The 20,624-nt window shown below is 56.0% G+C and overlaps 1 protein-coding gene across 1 annotated transcript in view; it reads left to right on the top strand.

The window, feature by feature from the left end:
- The window catches only part of GABBR2 (gamma-aminobutyric acid type B receptor subunit 2), a 367,202-nt gene that overhangs the window by 113,072 nt on the left and 233,506 nt on the right, over nucleotides 1–20,624 (top strand). Inside the window, exon 2 of the mRNA XM_058302623.1 lies at nucleotides 5,169–5,306. Coding sequence (XP_058158606.1) covers nucleotides 5,169–5,306 — 138 coding nt within the window. The remainder of the gene's footprint in view (nucleotides 1–5,168; nucleotides 5,307–20,624) is intronic.

The following is a 20,624-nucleotide window of genomic DNA, read 5'->3' on the forward strand; positions in this document are numbered from 1 at the left end:
GGACGTTTGCACAGAGAGAGAGAGGGGAGGCCACGTGATGGGGGCCAAGACCGGGCGCCGCCGCCTTGAGCCAAGGAACGCGCCGGAAGCCGGGCGAGAGGCGTGGAGAGGGTGCTCCTGGGGACGCACGGCCCTGCGGCGCCCGGTCTGTGGACTCAGAGACGACACATTTCTGAATCGAGCCAGCAAGGCCGGGGCGCTCGTTACGCCGGCGGGGCTGACGGAGGCGGGGCACGGGAGAGGGCGCCGAGGGCTGCTCCGGGCCAGGGCTGGGTCCAAGGGCAAGGCCGCGGCGCCGAGGCCGTGGCGGTCGTCAGGCCCCGCCCAGGCGTGGGAACCATGAGGGAATGATTTCCTGCAGTCCGTCGGGTTTTGGCCCCCGACCCGGGGAGAATACACCCCCAGGATGGGGGAGAGACCATCCATCCTAAAACCCCTCACTCTCTCCAGGGACTCCGAGCAGTCCGTCAGCAACCAAATCGCCGCCAGACCACGTGCCGAAAGGGGCTTCGCAGGAGGATCGTTGTGCACAGTGGAGGAGCTGCCAGGCAGACACCTAGGGTGTTGGAAAGCTCCTGGCATCTCCCGGGCTCGCACAGGGACGAGCACCTGCCCTAAGGACAGCAGTTAGCAAGGCCTGAAACGTGCATCGCACGGGAACTTGACTTTCCCCCACGCTGGAAGGACAAGCACCTGTGAAGAGCCCACGTGAGATGCCCGCAGGGAACCCTCGGGAAGCTGAGCCCTAGAAAAGCTGCCCTGCGCTTTGGCGAAGCGATCCTCAGCTCTGCAGCGCTCGGCTGTGCTCGAGGGTGTCACCGGCTCCGTGGTTTGGGCAGGGCCCTCACTCAGCAGCGCTCCCCGGGGTCAAAGACAAAAATCCTGCCCTGGCAGGGCCGTCAGGTGCCGTCTCCTTCACGGTTTTCAGATGCCCGTTGCTTTTAGCGGTGACATCCTCTTAGGCATATAAAATTTATTGTCACTTCGGCAATAAAATATCACCGGGCACCCAGTGCTGCAGGACCTCCGTTCTTGGCAGGGCGGCCTTCTCCTTGGTGGGACCCCAGATTCCCCTCTTCTAAGCACACCTGTCGTGTCGGAATAGAGGTCTGCCTGCTCCAGAAGGTTCTCATCCGAATTCCATCCCTAACGGCCCTGTTTCCAAATAGGGCTGCGCCAACTTGGCCGGGCTTTGGAACATCCACTTACCTTTTCAGGGAGACACAATTCAATGCGTCAGCACCCCAGTGGGATGGAGATCGAAAACTTCCGCACTGGCCGAGCCACAGAGGCTCAGCTTTGGTCGGCCGGAAAGTCCATTCACTTGGGACACGTCAAGTAAGAAGCTACAGAATTTAAGATGAGGCTGTGGGAGAGCAGCACCTAAAAGGGCCCAGTCTGCCCGGGGATTTGTTCCTCACTACAAAGGAGCTCCCTTTAGGAAGCTTAGGGTCAGTAGACGCTCTTGCTGCAGGCCAACAGGGTGGGTCAGAGGGGGCTGGGGCTCTCATGGGCATCCTGGGGCATCTGGTCTATTCTAGAAGGTTCTAGAAGTCTGCTGGCTTTAAACCTTCCCTTTGCCCGATGAGTTGAGTTCTCTGGATTATTGAGAAAGTTCTGACCTGGAAATCCACAATTGTCTGCCCTACCCTGGTAGGAAATGGCTCGGGTCTGTATCTGGAAGATTCCAGCACAGGCTAGATTTGGGAGGCGCAGGGGCTGGGTTTCTCACACCAGGGAGGGGAGGGGAGCTAAAATCGGGTGGAAAACTCTTAGTTTTGCCATGCCAGGACATTCAAAACAAAACAAGCCAGCTCTATAATTTCATGAAGGAACAAATTTCAACACCATATGAACTACGCACCACCTAATTACACGTTAAAGAGCGTCCTTTAAGTGAATGCATCTAACTTAAGGAAAACCTCGCTATCGTCTTATTCTCACTTTACCCCAGTGTGTTAGTTTCCTGTTGTAGATGACCACAAATTCCATGGTTTAAAACAGTACCCGTAGACAATCTCACAACTCCGTGGGCCAGAGGTCCCGTGTGGCTCTGCTCCCAGGGCCAGGGCCAAAATCGAGGTGTCCCCTGGGCGGGGCTTTGACCTGGGGGCTGGGGGAGCTGGGGGGGGGATAATCTCCGCTTGCAGGTTAGCCGGGCAGCAACTCTAGTTCTCTTTTGTCACGTGACAAATGTTCCTGGGCGTGCCACCAGGGGCCGAGGGCCAGGGGGCTGACATTCTCCACCCACCCCCAGTGGGCTGGAAACTGAGTCACATCAACATTTGGGAACAGTGGAATGACCAATATAAGATCCTTGCCGCTCACGTACGGGTTGTCAAATATTCTCTGGGGTTTGAGATTACCTATTCAAAAATTCTCTCTCTGGGAGAAGCCAGGATGCCATTGCTGACCCCGAGCCCGCGTTTACTAGGTAGTCAGAAGTGTTTGCTGAGCAAATATTAATAAATTCATCGTTAATATTATTTTAATGCAACTTTGATTATGAAGCTTGTGGTACTGTATTATTGTCATTAGCTGCAGATTAGAAAACAAGCTAAAATCATTTCAGAAATGTATTAAAACAGGAAATGATTCAATAAATTACAGTGGAAATGAAACACCAACTGCCCTGTTATATCCACTTGTGCTCCCCCGAGGGTGGGAAGACAGGGGTAATTAATACTGGCCCCCAAAAGCGGTAGGAGCTTACCCTTTCTCCTTCCTCCTTTCTCCCTCCCCTTCCTCTCCTTTCTTCTTCCTTCCTTCCCTCTCCTTCCCTCCCTCTGTCCTTCCTTCCTTCTTCCCTCCCTCTCCTTTCCTCTTTCTCTCTCTCTCTCTCCCCCCTCCCTTCCTTTCTTCCATTTGTGGCAAAAAAAAAAATTAAACTTGGTTGGGAGCAGATGTGGCTCAAGCAGTTGAGCGCCCACTTCCACATGGGAGGCCCGGGGCTTGGTTCCTGGTACGTCCTAAAAACAAAAAACAACAAACAAACAAAAACCCAACCCAGGGCAGCCAAGGTGGCCCGATGGCTGAGCGCCCACTTCCCGCATATGAGGTCCTGGGTTCAATCTCTGGCCCCGGTACCTCAAAAATTTAAAAAAATTAAACTTGGCCAATTTTTAGATTAAATTAAAATGTAGACATGTTATTTCCCGCTTATCCACATCCTCCACAGGACACACTCCCCGCCCTGCCCAGCAGTCCGAGCTCGGCTGCCCGGTCCTCCTCGCTGTCTTGCGCCGGGCGGCTCTGCCCTGGCCCGCTCTCCCCCCGCCGTCCTGCCCGCGGCCTCGGCCTGGGTGCCCCGTCTCGCCTCCGCCCTCCGCCCCAGCCCTCTGGCTCTCATCTGCAGCCGCAGCCGGGGCTGCCTCGCCCACAGCTCTGAGCACCGTCCACCACGTGGCATGGCCGGCGTGGCCACAACCCCTGCCCCTGCCCCGGGCCCCAGCGAGCCCCCCGAGGCCAGGGGCGGCGTCAGACCCTGGTTCTGCCCGGTCAGCAGCCTCCACGGGGAGGGGGCTGCCGACACTCGGCCCCTCGGAACCCCGTTCAGGTCACTGGGGGGCCTCGTGAGGAGTGCCAGGAACAGAAAGAAAGAGGAGGAACGGACGGGGGAGAGAGACAAAGGCAGGGAGAGACTCGGAAGAGGGAGACTGGAGAAGGCTCCTGCTGGCGTCCCTGCCTCGGCGCCCGGCACGGCCTGTGGGCACCGCAGTGAAAACCATGGCCCCCTCCTCGTCCTCCTGGGGCTTCCATTCAGCCACGGAAGGTTCAATATGCCGGCAAGCAAAAATAGACACGAAGGTTTCAGATGACATCAGGAGCTGTGCTAGGACGTTAATCAGGTGATGGAGAATGACGGGGAGTGGGGCCATTTGGGGAAGGGGGGCTTGGAGCCCCCTGGGAGGGGGTAACGGCCATGCTGAGATCTGATGGTGACGTGGAGCGAACCATGTTGAGAAGCGAGGGCATATTCTTCCTGGCAACGAATATAGCATGTGCAAAGGCCCGGGGGCAGAAGGGAAAGTGCTTTCAATTTTGAGGCGCAGAAAGGGAGTTGGTGAGGCTGTACTTGGGAGCAAGGGGGAGAGTGGCGGGACCATGAGGTAGGGTGGGAGGCAGCGGCCAGGCGTCTTCCTATCGTGACAAGGGGTGCTGAGAAAATCACGCCAAACTGGTAATCATGCAGAGTGGTCACTATTTGACCCTTCAGCCTCACGCTGAGAGCATGTCCTAGCAGCTCTGCCCGAGAATCCTCTCACGCTCGAGAAATGGAGCTTTCCACCCCTGGTCAAGGCCCAGACATCTTACAGTTCTACAGAACGGACAAGACATCATGATTTTCAATTATTTTCTCTATCTCCCAAGGTGATCGTTTATTGCCCTGTAGGACATGAGTTCGGTGTCTAATTTAGCAATCTTATCTCATTCCTTCTTCTTTTCGTTCACTGTAAAAATCCCGGCTTCTCCGCTTCTCTTTTGAATCCACTTTGTCATCGTGCACTTCCCCTCTTTAATGAATACCGTAAAGCTTCGACATGTGCTTATTATCTATTTTTATGAAAATGATAACCTTTTGAGAATCCTGCTCTGATAGGAGTTGGGTTTTAGGTGCACGGAAAGCAGGAGGGTGAGAAGAACTCATTTATAGTTTACAAGGGACTCTCAGCTGCTGGCGAAGAACGGCTGAGGGAAGCCGGGACCCAGGGAGAGCCGGGTGCACCGTCCAGCGGGGAGATGGCCGGGCAGCTCGGCCGGAGAGGCCGAGGTAGAGGGGCAGGCAGTGCTGCCCCTTGCCACCCATGCTGGACCGTCGTGCTCTTTTTGGTCCGTTTTCCTCTGTAACAGCAGCTCCTTGGCAGGGGCTGCCGCTGAGCTCGGCATGTGTTCGCTCGATGGATTCTTCCTTTGGATTCCCATTTTCTTTTAAAATAAAGATGGCTGTGGAAGGGGGAGCCCCCAAGTACGACGTTTGCAGGCCTTTTCCTTAGGGTGCTTTCCCTTGGGGAGCTGGAGGTCCTGGGTTTGGAGGGAGGGTGTCCTTGCGCTCACAGCAGGGGCCAGTAGGGCTCCCGAGGGGAGAGAGTTGTTTGCAGAGATGCTCCGCGGGGAGAGTGGCCCCTGGGACGGCGGTTTCTAACTCGAGTCTCTCTCTGTTGCTCCAGTGTGACAACGCGAAAGGGTTGAAAGCCTTCTACGATGCGATTAAGTACGGCCCGAACCACTTGATGGTGTTTGGAGGCGTCTGTCCGTCCGTCACATCCATCATTGCTGAGTCCCTCCAGGGCTGGAATCTGGTGCAGGTAAGGTCGGAAACACCTTCTGCACGTCTTCTGCCGGGACGGGTCCCGAGCCCGCGTTCGCCCCCTCTGGCCTCTCCTGGATGGCTGCGCCGTCTTCCGTGGTCCCCACCGCCTGGCCTGGCCTTGCGCTGCCCCAAGTGGGGCTCTCCAGGGCAGCCCCAACTCCCTCACTGTGCGTTCGGAGCCCTCAGGGGCCCACCGCCGGCGCTCCAGCTCCACTTTCAGGGGTGCCCCTGCAGGGTCGTCTCCTGCCCCTCCTGCCGTTCACGCTGCACCACAGCTCCTCCGGGCAGCCACCTCCCCACGGAGACGCTGGACCTCGGGCCTCGGGGCCCTGCTCTTGGTTCCCTTAGCCAGATGACCTTTTATCTGCTCCCCACCCGACTCCCTCCCCCACTGACATTTTCCCTGGCCACTAAGATGATCTTGAGTCCTTTCTCAATTAAGCCTTTCCCGGGGCTCCTTGTCAGTTACGCTTCACACTAGAAGATTTTTGTTGCAGTTTGACATGGTTATGAATTCCAAAAATAGAGATTGGGTTATGTTTGTAATCTGGTCTGTGCCTGAGCATGATTGAGTTATGATTAGGGCTTTGATTGGGCCACGTCATTAGGGTATTGAGTCTCCACCCCTTGGTGGGTGGGACTCACAGATAAAAGGCATGGCAAAGGACAGAGTTGGGGGTTTTTGATGTGGGAGTCTGATGCTGAAGCCTTAAGCTGGAGCCCGAGGAAGTCAGCATGCAGAGGAAAGAGAAGCAAGCCCTGGGAAGAGAGGGTCTGAGCCAAGAGAAGAGCACAGAGGAATAGAGACGGCTCCTTAGATACAGCGGAAACCCCAGGGAGAGGGACAGAGCCGTTCACCTGACAGTCTACAGCTGATCTTGTGGAGAGAGGCAAAGCCTGGAGAGCCTCATAGCCTACAGCTGACCTTGTGGAGGGAACAGAGGAGCTGAGCCCAGAGGAACCCAGGAAGGCTGAACCCTCGCAGATGTCGGCAGCCATCTTGCTCCAACATGGGAAAATAGACTTTGGTGAGGGAAGTAACTTATACTTATGGCCTGGTATCTGTAAGCTCCTACCCCAAATAAATACCCTTTATAAAAACCAACCCATTTCTGGTATTTTGCGTCAGCACCCTTTGGCTGACTAATATAATTTTATACACCGTTAAATGCTCTATTGGAATCAGTGAGTGAATGGTCTCGTGTAGGAGGAACTCATCAGCATTAGCTATTGTTTAGAATGTGAGAGAGAAGAGTATAGATAAGATATGACCACCAGGAGCCAAGGGTGGCCTTTGCCCATATTTTCTTTGATCTATTCATCCATCTGTTCCTCCCTCTTTCTATCCTCCCTCTCCATCCATCCTTCCATCTGTCTATCCATCCATCCATCCACTATCCATCCATCCACTATCCATCCATCTATCCATCTACCCATCCATCTTTCTACTCATCTACCCATCTGTCCGTCTATCTATCCATCCATTTAACCAGCCATCCATTCATTTATTTATCCACCCATATTTCTATTCATCTATCCATCCATCCACCCATCCATCCATCCATCCATCCTTCCACCCACCATCCATCATCCATCATCCATCCATCCGTCTATCTATATACATTCAACAAATATTTCTGGTCAACCTACTATCTGCCTGGACTTTGGCATCACTGGGGACATAGTACTCAACAGTTCAGACGTGATCTCTTCACTTTTAAAGCCTGCATTCTAGTGTAGGGAGACAGGCAGTAAGCAAGTAAACAATTAAGTAGGAATCATAATAATAAGACCTAAGTAGGGCTTGCTATGTACCAGACACTGTTCTGAGAACTTACGTGCATTAACTTATTTAATCCTTGTAACTGCTCTATGTGGTAGTTAATATTATTATCCCAATTTATAGAAAGGGAAACTGAGGCCCAGAGAGGATAAATAACTTGCCCAAGGACCCCCAGCTAATAAATGATAAAGCCAGGATTCAAACTCAGGCAGAATGGCTCTTAGGATAAGACCATGGCGAGGACTTTGATAATAAACAGAGTGATGATTTAAAAAGTGACTGACTTAGGGCAGTGAAGAAAGATCTCCACGAGAAGGTGATGCTTGAACTGAAACCCAAAGGGAGAGAAGGAGCGTCCCTACATCAGCGGGTGGACCATGTTGGTAGGTGGGCCACATGGATGTGTTCGGACCATGTCGGTGGGTGGTCGGCATTGGTGATGGACCATGTCAGTGGGTGGACCATGTTGCTGGGTGGGCGGTGTTGGTGATGGACCATGTTGGTGTGTGGACCATGCTGGTGGGTGGGCCATTTCGGTGGGTGGGCAGCATTAGTGGATGGCATTGGTGGGCCATGTGGGTGGGTGGGCCATGTTGGTGAGTGGACGGCATTGGTGATGGACCATGTCATTGGGTGGGCCATGTTGGTGGGTGGATGGCCTTGGTGATGGACCATGTCAGTGGGTGGGCCATGCCAGTGGGTGGATGGCGTTGGTGATAGACCATGTCATTGGGTGGGCCATGTTGGTGGGTGGACGGCGTTGGTGATAGACCATGTCATTGGGTAGGCCATGTTGGTGGGTGGATGGCATTGGTGATGGACCATGTCGGTGGGTGACAGCGTTGGTGATGGACCAGGTCTGCAGGTGGGCCGCATCAGTGACTAGAACAGCAAATGCAAACAGCCTGTGATGCGAAAGGGCCTGGTGTGTCCACAGAACAGACGTGAGGGCCGTGGTCTGGGTGTGAGAGTGAGAAGGAGGAAGTGGGAGGTGCCTGATCACGTGGGGGTCTCCTCTTTCCACTTGAACCACATCGGCTGGGGACCTTCTCTGAGTCAGGCCCTGCCTCGTGGGACGCTTGGGATGGACCCCAAGCCCGCCCCGGGGGTTGCAAGCCAAGGCAGAGGGAGATGAGGGAGAAGTAGAGCCCAGGGAGGCCCCGCTGCAGCCCAGGACCCGCGAGGCTGCCCAAGGGAGGCGGCCGAAGGGGGCGAGGGCATGGGCGGCTGCGGTGTGGAGGAGGGTGCTGCCGGCAGAGGAGACTGGGCGCGAGTGCGAGGTGGGCGAGCCTGCAGGCTTGGGGGCCGTGAGTCATTCCTCGTGCAGGCCACGCAGAACGTGGGCAGATGCGTGGGACTCGAGGCTGGAGCCGGCGGCAGCGCGGCATGCTGTGGTGCAGAGCCAACGGGCGGGTGGGAGCAGCACGCAGTGCATGGCTCGGAGGACCCTGGGAGCCGCTTCAGCCCTCGGGGTGCAGCTGTGACATCCCGCACCAGTCACGTCCCTGCTCCCAGCTGAGCTTCCTTTCCTGAGCACTGAGGGGCTCTCCCTGTTCGGCTGAGCCAGGAGCCCCCTCTGGGCATGTCACCTACCTCTTGGCTTCCCCATTTGTAAAAACGGGGTACTGTATAGCGCTGGCTGCCTGGGCTTGTTTGTGGATTGAATGATTATTAATGGATTAGCTGATTCAATTAGATTAAAATGATGAGAGCTGTGCCCTGCAAAGGGGCCTTGATGCTGGGCCCCTTACCTGTTTTGCAGAACTCCTACTCATGCTTCGAAACCTTGATAGGTGCCACCTCCTCTGTGAAAGCTTCCCCAATCTCCTTATTTCACCCTCTTTCATTCTGCATGCCCTCATCGCCAGCCCAGAGAGTAAATGAACTGGTCCATTTTCAATGGGGGCAGTACCTATCCTAGAGTGTGAGAGAAGGGAACAAAAAAAATATCTTATTTTTAAGATGTATTAAGCACGGGTAAACATATAGCACGTAAACAGATACGTATCTGGGCTATTAAAATTTCATGGAGGGGGTGAGTAGGAAAAAGCAGGCGAGCACACGGCCCTGCAGTACTCTTCTATGGCATAAGGCGTCCCGCTGCGGCCTGAGTTCCGTCTCGTGGGAACAGGTTGTTCTGCATGCCCTGCGTGCTGTAAGCTTCGGGGGGGGCGGGGTCCCCGTGCCCAGCGTGGGACCTGCTACGCGGAGGTGTCCCCGAGGCCTGACACCCCCAAAAGCACACAGGGGGCAGTGGGTGGCCTGAAACCCGCCCAGGGCAGCGTTTCCGCCGTGGGCAGGCGAGGGCTGGGGCAAATGCAGGTTCTCGGCCCCCGCCCTGGTCGAGTCTGTCCACCTCGGTAACTGCCGCCCGAGGGTGGCAGCGGGGCTGGCAGGGCCTCCAGCTGTGGCGACAGGGTCCCCAGGGGCTAGCTGGATGCTGCTGGGCAGTGGGGGGGGGGGCTCTGGGACCGGGGGTGGGCAGAGTCCAGGGGGGCGCCAGGGGTACACCTCTCTAGCCCCAAGGGGCTGCAGTCTGGGGGGGCACTCTGGGTTTCCGGCCCCCCATTCGTCATTCCTTATGGGCCAGTCTGTGGAGACCCCCCCCCCAACATCTGTAGGACAGAAGGGGGTGGATGGGGCCGTGGGGTCTGCAGTCACCCCAGGATGATGATGGGCGCCTGCCCTTGCCCAAACCAGGGCTCCAAGACAGACTTTTGCGAGTGGGAAACGCGTGTGGGTGGTGTGGCTGGAAGGGCACGCTGGGCCTGGAGCAATGACGGGCTGGTTCCCCCCAGCCCAGGAAAACGGGGCTGCGGCCCGGGCAGCACTCCCCCGGGCTGCCGGCGGCTCAGGTCGGCTTTGTCTGTAGCTCAGCGGCTGTTTCTGCTGCTGTCATCGTGCCCTGAGTCACTTTATTTGCTTCTTTATTATTTTTTTTAAATGTTACATTAAAAAATATGAGGTCCCCATATACCCCCCACCCCCCTGCCAGGGGAGCTCTAGCACATTCTCCAATGGAAAGCAACAATCCCCCTGAGTCACTTCCTGGAGCCCGGGGTCTCACGCGCGGCCTGGGTGCCCCTCGCACCCCATGGGCCAGACCCTGGCTGGGCTGGGGTGCGGGGCTCAGAGCTGGGCCTCCCGCCGCGAGGACTGACCGGGCAAGGCTCCTGGGTGTCGGGAGCTGAGTGCGTTGGCACTGGAGAAGGCGCGGGTACTGGGGCGTGGGCGAGCCGGGTCCCCACGGCGGCCTCTGCCTTGGAGAGAACTTGCCGGGTCTGGGCGGTGGGGGGAGGTGGGGGGCGCAGAGCAAGGGCCGGAGGCTGAGGGAGCCCCCCGCCGGGGGAGGCCGCCCTGCTGGGAGGACCGAGCGCCCTGTCGTTCCGGGTGGCCCAGCCCCGGGGCTCGGCCAGGCCTGCAGCAGTGCGGTTTAACGCTGGAGAAGGCGCAGACCCGGTGGGCGGCTCTTACAGGTGCCAAGAGGGTGGCTTAGGGGGCTGGGGACGCACCCAGGTTAGCAGGCAGGGTCCCACGCTCGCCAGGAGGCCCCAGGGGTGTTTGCTGGGAGCCACCTGCCTCTGCCTGCCAGCTCGCAGCCTAGTGCCCCAAGAGCCGAGGGGTCACTGGAGCCTGGCGACCCTGGAAGGGACCTGGACCCATCCCAGGGCAGCCCCTTGCGAGAGGGGAGCTGGGAGAGGCGGGAGCTGGAGAGGCGGGAGCTGGCAGCCTCGGGGCCCCACCTCTCCACCCAGTGGTTCTTTTTTTTTTTTTAATTTAACTTTATTTATTCATTTTTTAAAAAACAATACATTCAAAAAATATGAGGTCCCCATTCACCCCCACCGCCCCCACCCCACCACTCCCCCCACAGCAACACTCTCCCCCATCATCATGACACATCCATTGCGTCTGGTGGGTACATCTCTGGACATCGGTGCACCCCATGGCCAATGGTCCACACCATAGCCCACACTCTCCCACGTTTCATCCAGTGGGCCCTGGGGGGATCTACAATGTCCCGTAATTGTCCGTGAAGCACCACCCAGGACAACTCCAAGTCCCGAAAATGCCTCCACATCTCATCTCTTCCTCCCATTCCCCACACCCAGCAGCCACCATGGCCACTTTCTCCACACCAAGGCCACATTTTCTCGATTATTAACCCAGTGGTTCTTAACTAATGTTTCCTTGGAAATTTTTTTCATATCCCGTCCTCAGGGATCTGGAGGCCGCTTGCTTCTGACCCCCCCGTACCCCCCGGGGATTTCTACAGCCCTCCCGGCAGCCCATCTGTCCTGCTGGAAGCTCGGGGCCTGGGGCATCAGCAGGAGAGGTTAGGGCTGGGGAAGACGGAGTCGGGGTAGCCCCGACTGGAGGTGGTGGCAGAGCCTGGCGCAGGCACCCAAGAGGCCGGGGAGGGGGCGTCGGGTAGCCTCAGAGCCCAGGACGGAAGTCCTTCCTTCTCGGGGTGAGATGCTAGCCCCCCAGCTTGCAGGCAGATGTGGTGTGGCTCAGGCAAATAGATTCCTGGAGGGATGGAGCGCTGCCCGCAGGAAAGTGCAAACACTGTTTTGCAAAGGGCTGCATCCCGCAGGGGCCAGGGCGGCAGATTATCCCATCGTGGGGGCCTTTCTCCCGGCACAGTCGAGGCGCTGTCCCAGCCCTGCCCGCGGCCGCCCCTTGGCCTGCCGGCCCGCCTGGGCTCTGCCCCCCGGGAAGGAACCCTTGGGGGAGTGCAGCGGGGCTGTCTCCTTGGAGAAGCTCGAGGGAGCTCGTGCAGGGGAGCGGAGGGGAGAGGACGCGGGGGGGGGGGGGGGGGCGGGGGGGGGGACCTCTGCTGTGGACGTGTTGGCTTGATGGCTGCCAGTTGAAACCGTGTGCTTGGTTTTGGCATTCAAATAAATTTAAAAAACAAAAAGATAAGTGAAACCCCTGAAATCAGGCCCTTCGCTGTTTACTGAATTCCATCGTAGTTCTGTGGGTCCAGCACTTTGCGTCCTAGGAACAGAAATTTTGCCACGGGCTTGGTTTCAAGTGATTACCTGATTAAAGCTGCAGGTTGCTTGAGAAATAGAGAGATTGTTTCTTACTCAGCTGCGGGTGGTGGAATTTGAGGTAGATTCCTAGAATGGCAGGGCTGGGAGGGGCTCAGCAATAACTGGGTCCAGCATTCCCATTGTGCAGCTGGGGAAACTGAGGCCCAAAGCCTCCCAGCAGCAGCATGCCCCACCGTCCAGGGCTCCATGGTCTGCTTTATTTCAACCAGCCTCACCTTTCTCATCTGTGAAATGGGAATAGCAGATCTGCCTTACCTGTTTCCTGCAGTTGCCATGGGAATCAGTGAAGGCTCTGGGGTGCTTTTTTTCACATTTGAAAGCAAAAGCACTTTGTAAACTATAAAACAGTAGCTGCCCCTGGGTCGGTTAAGGCTCCTCCTGCCGGGAACAGCTGTGATGGCAGCTATCGGAGTTTAAAAATCGTCCCCTGCTTTGCATTGATGACACGGGTTTTTTGCCCAAGGGCTGTAGACCCCAAAACGAAGGTCGGGGCCAAAGGGAGCCCTTTGGTGGGACACTCCAAGCCCAGAGAGGCCGGCTCTCAGCCCCCATGAGTCGAATCCGCTGGCCAGAATCAGGCCACAGCCCAGCCCACGGGGCTGCCACGCCCTGGCGGGTAGGGCTGCCCTGCCAGGCCGTGGACTTGACTGCAAACCATTTGGGAGGGCGGTGGACCGGGCGCAGGTGGAACGTGGGTGGCCGCTCCCTCTGAGAAAGAGGCTGGAGTCCGACCCCCGGGGCCGGCTGGGCCGTTTCTTGGCGCTGGTCTCCAGGGGGGCCATTTAGCACATCAATAATCTATGAGACGCCCCTCTTGCTGGGTTCGTTTTTTTAAAAGGAGGGTGGGGGAGAAGAAGAAGGATGTGAAGGGAATGTACAGGGGCCAAGCCGAGGGGGCAGGAGAGGCCCCGAGGGCCAGGAGGCTTTGGAACAATTCGGGCAGTAGAGTCCACTTTTTGTATTGGTAATTTTTTTTTTTTTAGTTCGGGCTCTTTTTAAAAAAATGTATAGCAAAAAATATAACATATCTGCCCTGTTACCCAGTTTCAAGTGTGCAATTCAGTGTCATTAATTGTAACTCTCACCAGGTTGTGCTGCCGTCACCACATCCCTTGCCAAACAAAGCCTTTCCGTCTCCCCAGCCGGGGTCTCCGCCCCTGCAGCAGGGTCTCCCCAGAGAGCCCGGCCCTGCGCGCAGGTGGAGCGGCGCGGCGGGGGAAGGTGGTCGTGGCTTTTGATTTGCATCCAGATGGGCAGGAGGTAGCACACCCCCTCCGAAGGACTCCCCCCTCAAAGGAGCTTCCTAGCTGGCTGGAGGCGAGACCGGTGGTGGCCATGACGACGGGGACGGCCTCAGAGGCTGGCTCTGAGTCCGTGGGACACACGGCAGGGATGCAGGCAGGGACTGAGGCCAGGGGGGCTGGGGGGAGAGGGGAGCGCTGCAGCCTCCGCCTTCTGCTCCTTTGCCCCAAACCTTCAGCTCCAGCGCCCCCCCCAGTCCTCGGGGCTGCTCAGCTGCCCTGTGCTGCTGCTGCTTGTTCATAGACTGTTTTAGGGCAGCTTGAGGTTCGTAGAAAACTGGGTCAGGAAGTCCAGCGTTCCCATATCCCCCCACACTACCCCAGTTTTCCGCATGATTAACATCTTGCACTTGTGTGGACCATTTGTTACGCTGGATGAACCGATGTCATTACTCACCCAAGTCCACAGTTCACATTAGGCTTCACGCTGTGCTGGGCAGTCTGTGGGTTCTGACACAGGCAGGTGCAGGCATCCACCCTCCACCATTTAGGGCGGGGGAAGAAGACTTTCACCGCCCTAAAAACCCCTATTCATCCAGCGTGCCCTTCCCCCAGAGCCCCTGCCACTGCTGACCTTTTCCTGTCTTTGTAGTTGTGCCTTTCCCAGCACATCAGGGAGGTGGATGCCTACATGCAGAGCATTTTGAGGCTGGATTTTCACCCCACAGTGTGCAGTTCAGGCCTCCATGTCTCCTCGAGGCTGGGTGGCGCGTTTCTTCTTATCATCCTGTTGAACGGATGTGCCGCAGTGCGTGCATTCCACGGAAGGGCATCTTGCTTGCTTCCAACGCTGCTTTTCTCAGGCCTGGAGGACCTGCCTTCTCCTTTGCACCCTGGAAACCAAGTCCGGCCCTGCACGAGCTGTGTAAACGTTATTCCTGCCCTGGAATCTTCCCGATTCTCCCGGGTTAGTTGGTGACTGAGCTGCCCCCCCTGAGCTCCCTGCCACGTTCCGTGTCCTGCCCGCCCCTCTGGCCGCCCCTTCTGCGCGGGTGCATCGAGTTCTGCCTCCTGTTAGACTGTGCACCCCAGGACAGCGGCCACGCCTGATGAGCCTCTGCCCGGTGCCCCCCAGGCCTGGCGCAGGCAGGGCTCAAGTTCACCCCCTGCTTCGAGTCAGCCTTGGGGACGCTGTGCTCTTCACGAGTCCCCCACCCCTTCCAGGGAAAGGGTGGAGGCACGTGCCCCACGCCTGGCCCAGCTTCCCCGGCTCCCCCGGGACCCACTGGGCTTCGGGGAGGAGGAATTCTGTTCTCATTCATTCATTCATTCATTCACTGGCTGTGCTCAGATTCACTCACTCACTCATTAACTCATCTCATCACTCTTTCCCTTAAACAGTCACCCCTCACTCTACAAGTGGGGCACCTGCCAGGTCTCAGGCTTCCCCAGAGCAGCGCAGGCTGCACCACCCCACGCCACCACCCCAAGAGGAGGTGCCATGGGCTGTCAGGGAAGTCACCAAAAGGGGGGGCTGGAATTCAGAGTCTCGGAGTAACGGTCCCTCCTCTCACTATTACGACAGGCGGGATTTGCGCAAATTGCCAAGCCCTCGGAACCTTGCTGAATACACCTGTGAAATGGCCCTGTCTGCCATTTTTCTGGGGCCATCGAGAGCCACAGAGGGGACAGGGGGACACTTGGAAGCCCTTTGTGGGCGTGAGGGGGCGATATCATCGTAACAGATGCTTTTGACGTGGGCTGCCAGCCAGACCTGGTGAGGGAGCCCCTTGACGATTTCGAGGTCTCTGTCTCCAGATTCAAGGTCGTGTGCGTGACACTGACTTTCGCAGACCACGAGGGTGATTGTGACCCGTAAAATGAAAACGGACCTGCAGCCGAGGCGGAAGAAGGCAAGGCGGCTGGAGGGCGCTGGGCTATTTTTCCGGCTGGGTTTTGGCTGAGGGAGAGGCAGGTGGAAGGCAGCCTGCACGCTGCGGTGGGCGGCGCGGCCGTCCATCTCCTCCTGCCCCAGGACTCGGCCCGTATCTTCGTCTCTTCACTGTCGATCTGGTAAAAGATTCAATTCAAGGTTCTGACCCCCATTTGAAATTCAAGACCGCGGCGAGGAGAGTACCTTCGGATCCCGCGGGTGATTCCAGTGGCCTCATTGTGTATGCGCCTTTCCCCGAAAGCCACCTCAGCCTCTTTCTGGAAATGTGCGGGTGTTAATAATTCATTCTAAGTACATAAATCACTCGCGTCACTTATAGCACAGCGACGCCTCGCGTGAAAGGCACCTCCGGGGACGCTTCCACGTCGAGCCTGGGAAGACCTGGAGGAGGGAGTTAGAAAATTCCCTCTGCCGGGAGGGTACGGGTGTAAGTGGGGGTGATGCCACTCAGGGGCGCTCGATCGACCTTGAAATGTCCTCCTTCCTCCAGTACCTGCGGGCCTGAACAGACCTCCTCCGAGCAGGTTTCTCACACTTTGGCGGGGATCGGAGTCCCCGGGGAACGCAGCAGAAGGCAAAGCTCCCCAGGGCACAGGTGACCGGCTGGCCCTGTTGGCCTGGGACCAAGTTTCCCAGGACCTTGAGTTTTGAATCCAGGGATGTCCCCCGGGGCAGCCCGGGTGAGTTGGTAGCCCGTCATTTGGGTGCGATGTACGCTGGAAGCAGGTGGCCGATGGCAGGGCCATTTTCACCTCTAACTCGTGGCCTTGCACCTGGGCCCAAGTAGAGAGCACCTCCTTCCTGCAGGTGCGGGAGGCGAGCCCAGAGGGGGTAAGCAGCCTGCGGAAGTCCCACAGCGTGTGGGGCGGGGCGGCCGCACGAGGCTTCGGGCCTGGTCCCTGCTCTTGGAATGCCCTCTCCTGGCACCTTCTCACCTGGCTGAGCTGCCTGGGGATCTGAAATTGAGCTCAGGTGCTACCTGCCCCAGGAAGGCTCCCCAGCGTTCCCCATGCTGTTCCCCAGCTGCATGAGGTACCCCCCCCCAGCCTTTGCTTTCTTCGATGTGCTACAATTCTCCTGGGAGGTTTTGGTCTCACCCCCTCAACCTGTGAACTCATGCGGCCAGGACTGCCTGAGCCACGGCTGGACGCGCAGGCCTGGGGGCCGCGGCTCGGAGCAGGTGCTCAGAACCCGCGGGTGGACACTCCTGGCCGGCCCATGCCAAGGTTACAGGCCGGCCTTTCTACGGCCATGGCCGGGTGCCGCGCACAGCTCTCCGCGCTGTGCAGAAATGAACTCACTCCCCACGCTAACCCCAGGAGGCGAGCGCTCTCTTTATCCTCATTTTACAGACGAGGAAACTGAGGCACAGAAGGGCTGAGTATCTTGCCAAGGGATTGCCAGTCCTCAGAGGCCCCAGGGGCCACATGTCCCTAACCACTGGACCACACTGCCCCCCCCACCCCCCCTGCCATCTCAGCAATGCCGAAGCGGGGGAAGGAGATCTACCCCCCAGGCCTGGCTGCAGGAAGCGGAGGGTGAGGTTCCAAGGGGCTCCTCGCCCTGCCCCCCGCTTCCTGCTGCATGTGGGGACGTGGGGGGCTTCGGGGGGGCAGGGGGCCCTGGAGGTGCAGAGCCCGGGCCTCTGCCATCCCCTCCAGTCTGCCTGGGAGAGAAGGTTCCTGTCCCTGCCAGCTGCGCCCTGCACCAACTGCGCCTCTAACCGTGGGCCCGGGCTCCCCAGTACACCATCGTGTCCCACCCCCACGTACGCGGACAGCGCTTCCACTTCTTACTCACCCAGGAACTTGTTGTGTATGAAATACAAGTGGTGCCTTTGAACTCAGAAAATGGATGGCCTGGTCATTGGTGAAAATCAATAATTATGCTGAGTATTTCAAGCATGGAGTACTTAGAGGCCGACTCGGCGTGGTTTTATAATGAATGAGTTGATGTATATTTTTTTAACAGAGCACAGCCTGCTTTAGTGTTGAATTATACAGAAGGCTTTTGCTCCGAATCCCTTTACTAAGATTACATAATTTATGACTTCCGTGAGGCGGAGATGGAGCCTCGTGCCGCCGGAGGGGCTCGACCCGAGAAGGGCGCTGCTCGGCTCGCTGGCGAGTGCCTGGGGGTCTCAGGTGTCCCTCCGGTTTGGTTATGGGTGGGATCCGCCCCCCACAAAGCCCTGCTCCAGCCCCAGTCCTGGGCGCGTGGGCCTGTTTGCAAATCGGATCTGGGAGGCTGCGGGTCGTTGGACCACCCTGGACCGGGCCCCCGCGGTGAGCCTGGAGGCGTCCGACACCCAGAAACGTGCCCGCGGCCGGAGGCGGGCAGCAGAAGGAGATGGGTGGTGGCCTTGTGTCTGGGGCACAGGCGGGGCCGTGGGTTTCCAGCCTGCCCCCAGCAGAATGCCCCAGGCGTCCGAGGAAGCAGGGCCCTGCAACCCACAATTTGGGACTTGGAGCCTCCCTACACGGTGCGATGATGAATTCCAGTTGTTTGAGCCAACTGGTGTGTGGCGTTTAGTACAGCAGCCCTGGCAGACTGCGACGGATTCCCACGAGCACCGTACACAGCAGCGGCTGCTTCCCAGGGGGCCTGCTGGCTTCGGGCTCCTTCTCAGCCTGGTGTCTTCCAAACTCCGGACCCACCCCTCGAATTCTGGGCACAGCTCAGCATCTTTGGTCCAACCTGCCAGCCCATTTGGAAAGCAGTTTGTACCCAGTTCTCAGCTTAAATGCTGCTGCTTCCAGGAAGCCCTCCTGGACTATGCCCAGCCAGATCACTGCCTCCAGCAGACACGGCCACAGCACCCGGCTTCCCCACCCCGCCCCGCCCCGCCCCGCATCATCACACCTTTAATTCCTTGTCTTGTCCAATAGTTGTCCGTTCCTCCTAGGGTTGGAGCAACCTCTGCCTCCTTTGCGTTTGGAGCTCTGGAGCCTAGCCCTTGGCCTGCGGTCGAGGCGATCCTCCAGGAATCTTTTTTTGTTTAAACTTTATAGTTTTAAGTAATTTCAACTTAGAGGACAGTGGCAAAAATGATAACCCCACACAGAAGAACTCCAATATACTCCACCAGGCACCCAGATCCACCAACCTCAACATTTGGTACACTTGCCACACCATTCCATCTGTCCATCCATCATCCATCCTTCCATCTATATCATCCATCCATCCATCCCTCATCCATCTATCCATCATCTATATCATCCACCCATCATCTGTGTACCCTACAGACAACTGAGAGCAGACTGTACATATCTTGTTTCCATGTACTGCAATGTTCATTCCCTACTTATGTGGGGTTATCAAGTGCAGTTAGCACTCAAGTGCAGTTATCAAGTTCAAGAAACTTAACATTGATATAAAGCTTCCATCCTAATTCCAATTTTTTTCCTTTGTCCCAATAATGTCCTTTTGCCGCTTTTCTTCTCCATTCCTAGATCCCATCCAATATCATATATGCACTTAATTGTCATTATCACCTTAGGTTCTCTTTCATTTTTTTTTAAATTATGGAAACATATCTACAGCATAAGTCTTTTCATCCCAGCCTCTCCCAAGTATACCATTCAGTGGAATTTATCACATTCACAGTGTTGCTGTACCTTCACAAACATCCATTACCAGAAATTTTCCTTCATCCAAAACAGAAAGCCTGAACTCACTTGCATTAACTCTCCGTTACCCCTGTCCTCCATCCCTGGTAATCTGTCTTCTACTTTGTGTCTATGAATTCACATATTTCCTGATATTTTCTTTGTGGTTACCATGGCGCTTAATGTACTATCCTAAATCTATAACCATCTTGTTTGCTTTGATACCAACTTAACTTCACTAGCATACGTGAACTCTGTTTTTATTTTGTTTTGGCTTTTCTCTCTCTCAGTCTCCCTCTTTTATGTAAGTAGAATTCATAGGTTTTTAAAAAATATGCACAGACCTGTGCTTCAATCCTTTGCCGATATTATTTTTAATGCGGACAAAATTTTTGCTGCTCTATGGATGTTTCTACCTTTCCCCAACTTTCCTTCCAATTTCTTACTTTGGAAATTTTCAAACCTACAAAAAAAAGTTGAAAGAAAGTAAGGTGAGCCTTGTGGACCCTTCACCCAGATTCCCCGATGGTCTACATTGTTATATTTGCGCGCTCTTTCTCTCTCACACGCATTTTTTGTTGAACCTCTTGATAATAGTTAGCAGGCGTAATTATTTTCTCCTCTAAATACTTCAGCGTAGATCTCCAAAGAACAATGGTTTCCTCTTACATAACCATAAATATAATTATTGGTTGAAAAAATTTAGCAGATACGATTTTACCTAATATATACTCCATGTGCAGGTTTCTGCAGTTGTCCCCTAATGTCTTTGTTGCTGTTTTTGGGGGGAGGGGGGATTCCAGGAGCGTGCATTTTATTCTCATGCCTTCTTAAATCCAGAACAATCCTCCTACCTTTTTTTGTCTTTCATGACATTGACTTTTTTAAAAAGCCCAAGTCAGTTGCTTTGTAAAATGTCCCACAATCAGGGTTGGTTTCATATTTTCCCTGTGATGGATTCGGGTGAGCTGGTGGCGAGAAGGCCACGTTTTTCCTGTTAGGTTCTTCCCGGTACATCATGTGAGGAGGCCCGTGGTGGCAGTTTGACCCATTATTGATGATGCCAGCTGTGATTACTGTGATTACTTTCCTCAGGTGACGTCTGCAGGTTGAGTGTGAAGATTCATTCCCCTTTGTTATTGTACTAGTCAGCCAAAGGGGCGCTGATGCAAAATACCAGAAATTGGGTTTTATAAAGGATATTTATTCGGGGTAGGAGCTTACAGACACCAGGCCATAGAGCATAAGTTACTTCCCTCACCCAAATCTATTGTCATGTGTTGGAGCAAGGTGGCTGCCGACGTCTGCGAGGCTCAGGCTTCCTGGTTTCCTCCTTCCAGGGTCTTGCTTCTCTCTGGGTTCAGGGTTCCTCTCTTCCCCGGGCTGGCTTCTTCCTGGGCTCAGGGTTCCTCTCTTCGTGGGGCTGGCTTCTCTTTCCTCTGTGAGCTGACTTCCCGGATCTGCAGCGTCAAACTCCAACATCAAAACTCCAACATCCGAAACCCTCCACTCTGTCCTTCGCCATGCTGTTTATCTGTGAGTCTCCACCCACCAAGGGGCGGGGACTCAGTGCCCTAATGACGCGGCCCCATTAAAGCCCTAATATAACTCAATCAGGCCCAGGTACGGATCCGATTACAAACCTAATCCAGTATCTATTTTTGGAA

Source organism: Dasypus novemcinctus, chromosome 8 (assembly GCF_030445035.2).
Source record: "Dasypus novemcinctus isolate mDasNov1 chromosome 8, mDasNov1.1.hap2, whole genome shotgun sequence".
Classification (NCBI taxonomy): Eukaryota; Metazoa; Chordata; class Mammalia; order Cingulata; family Dasypodidae; genus Dasypus; species Dasypus novemcinctus.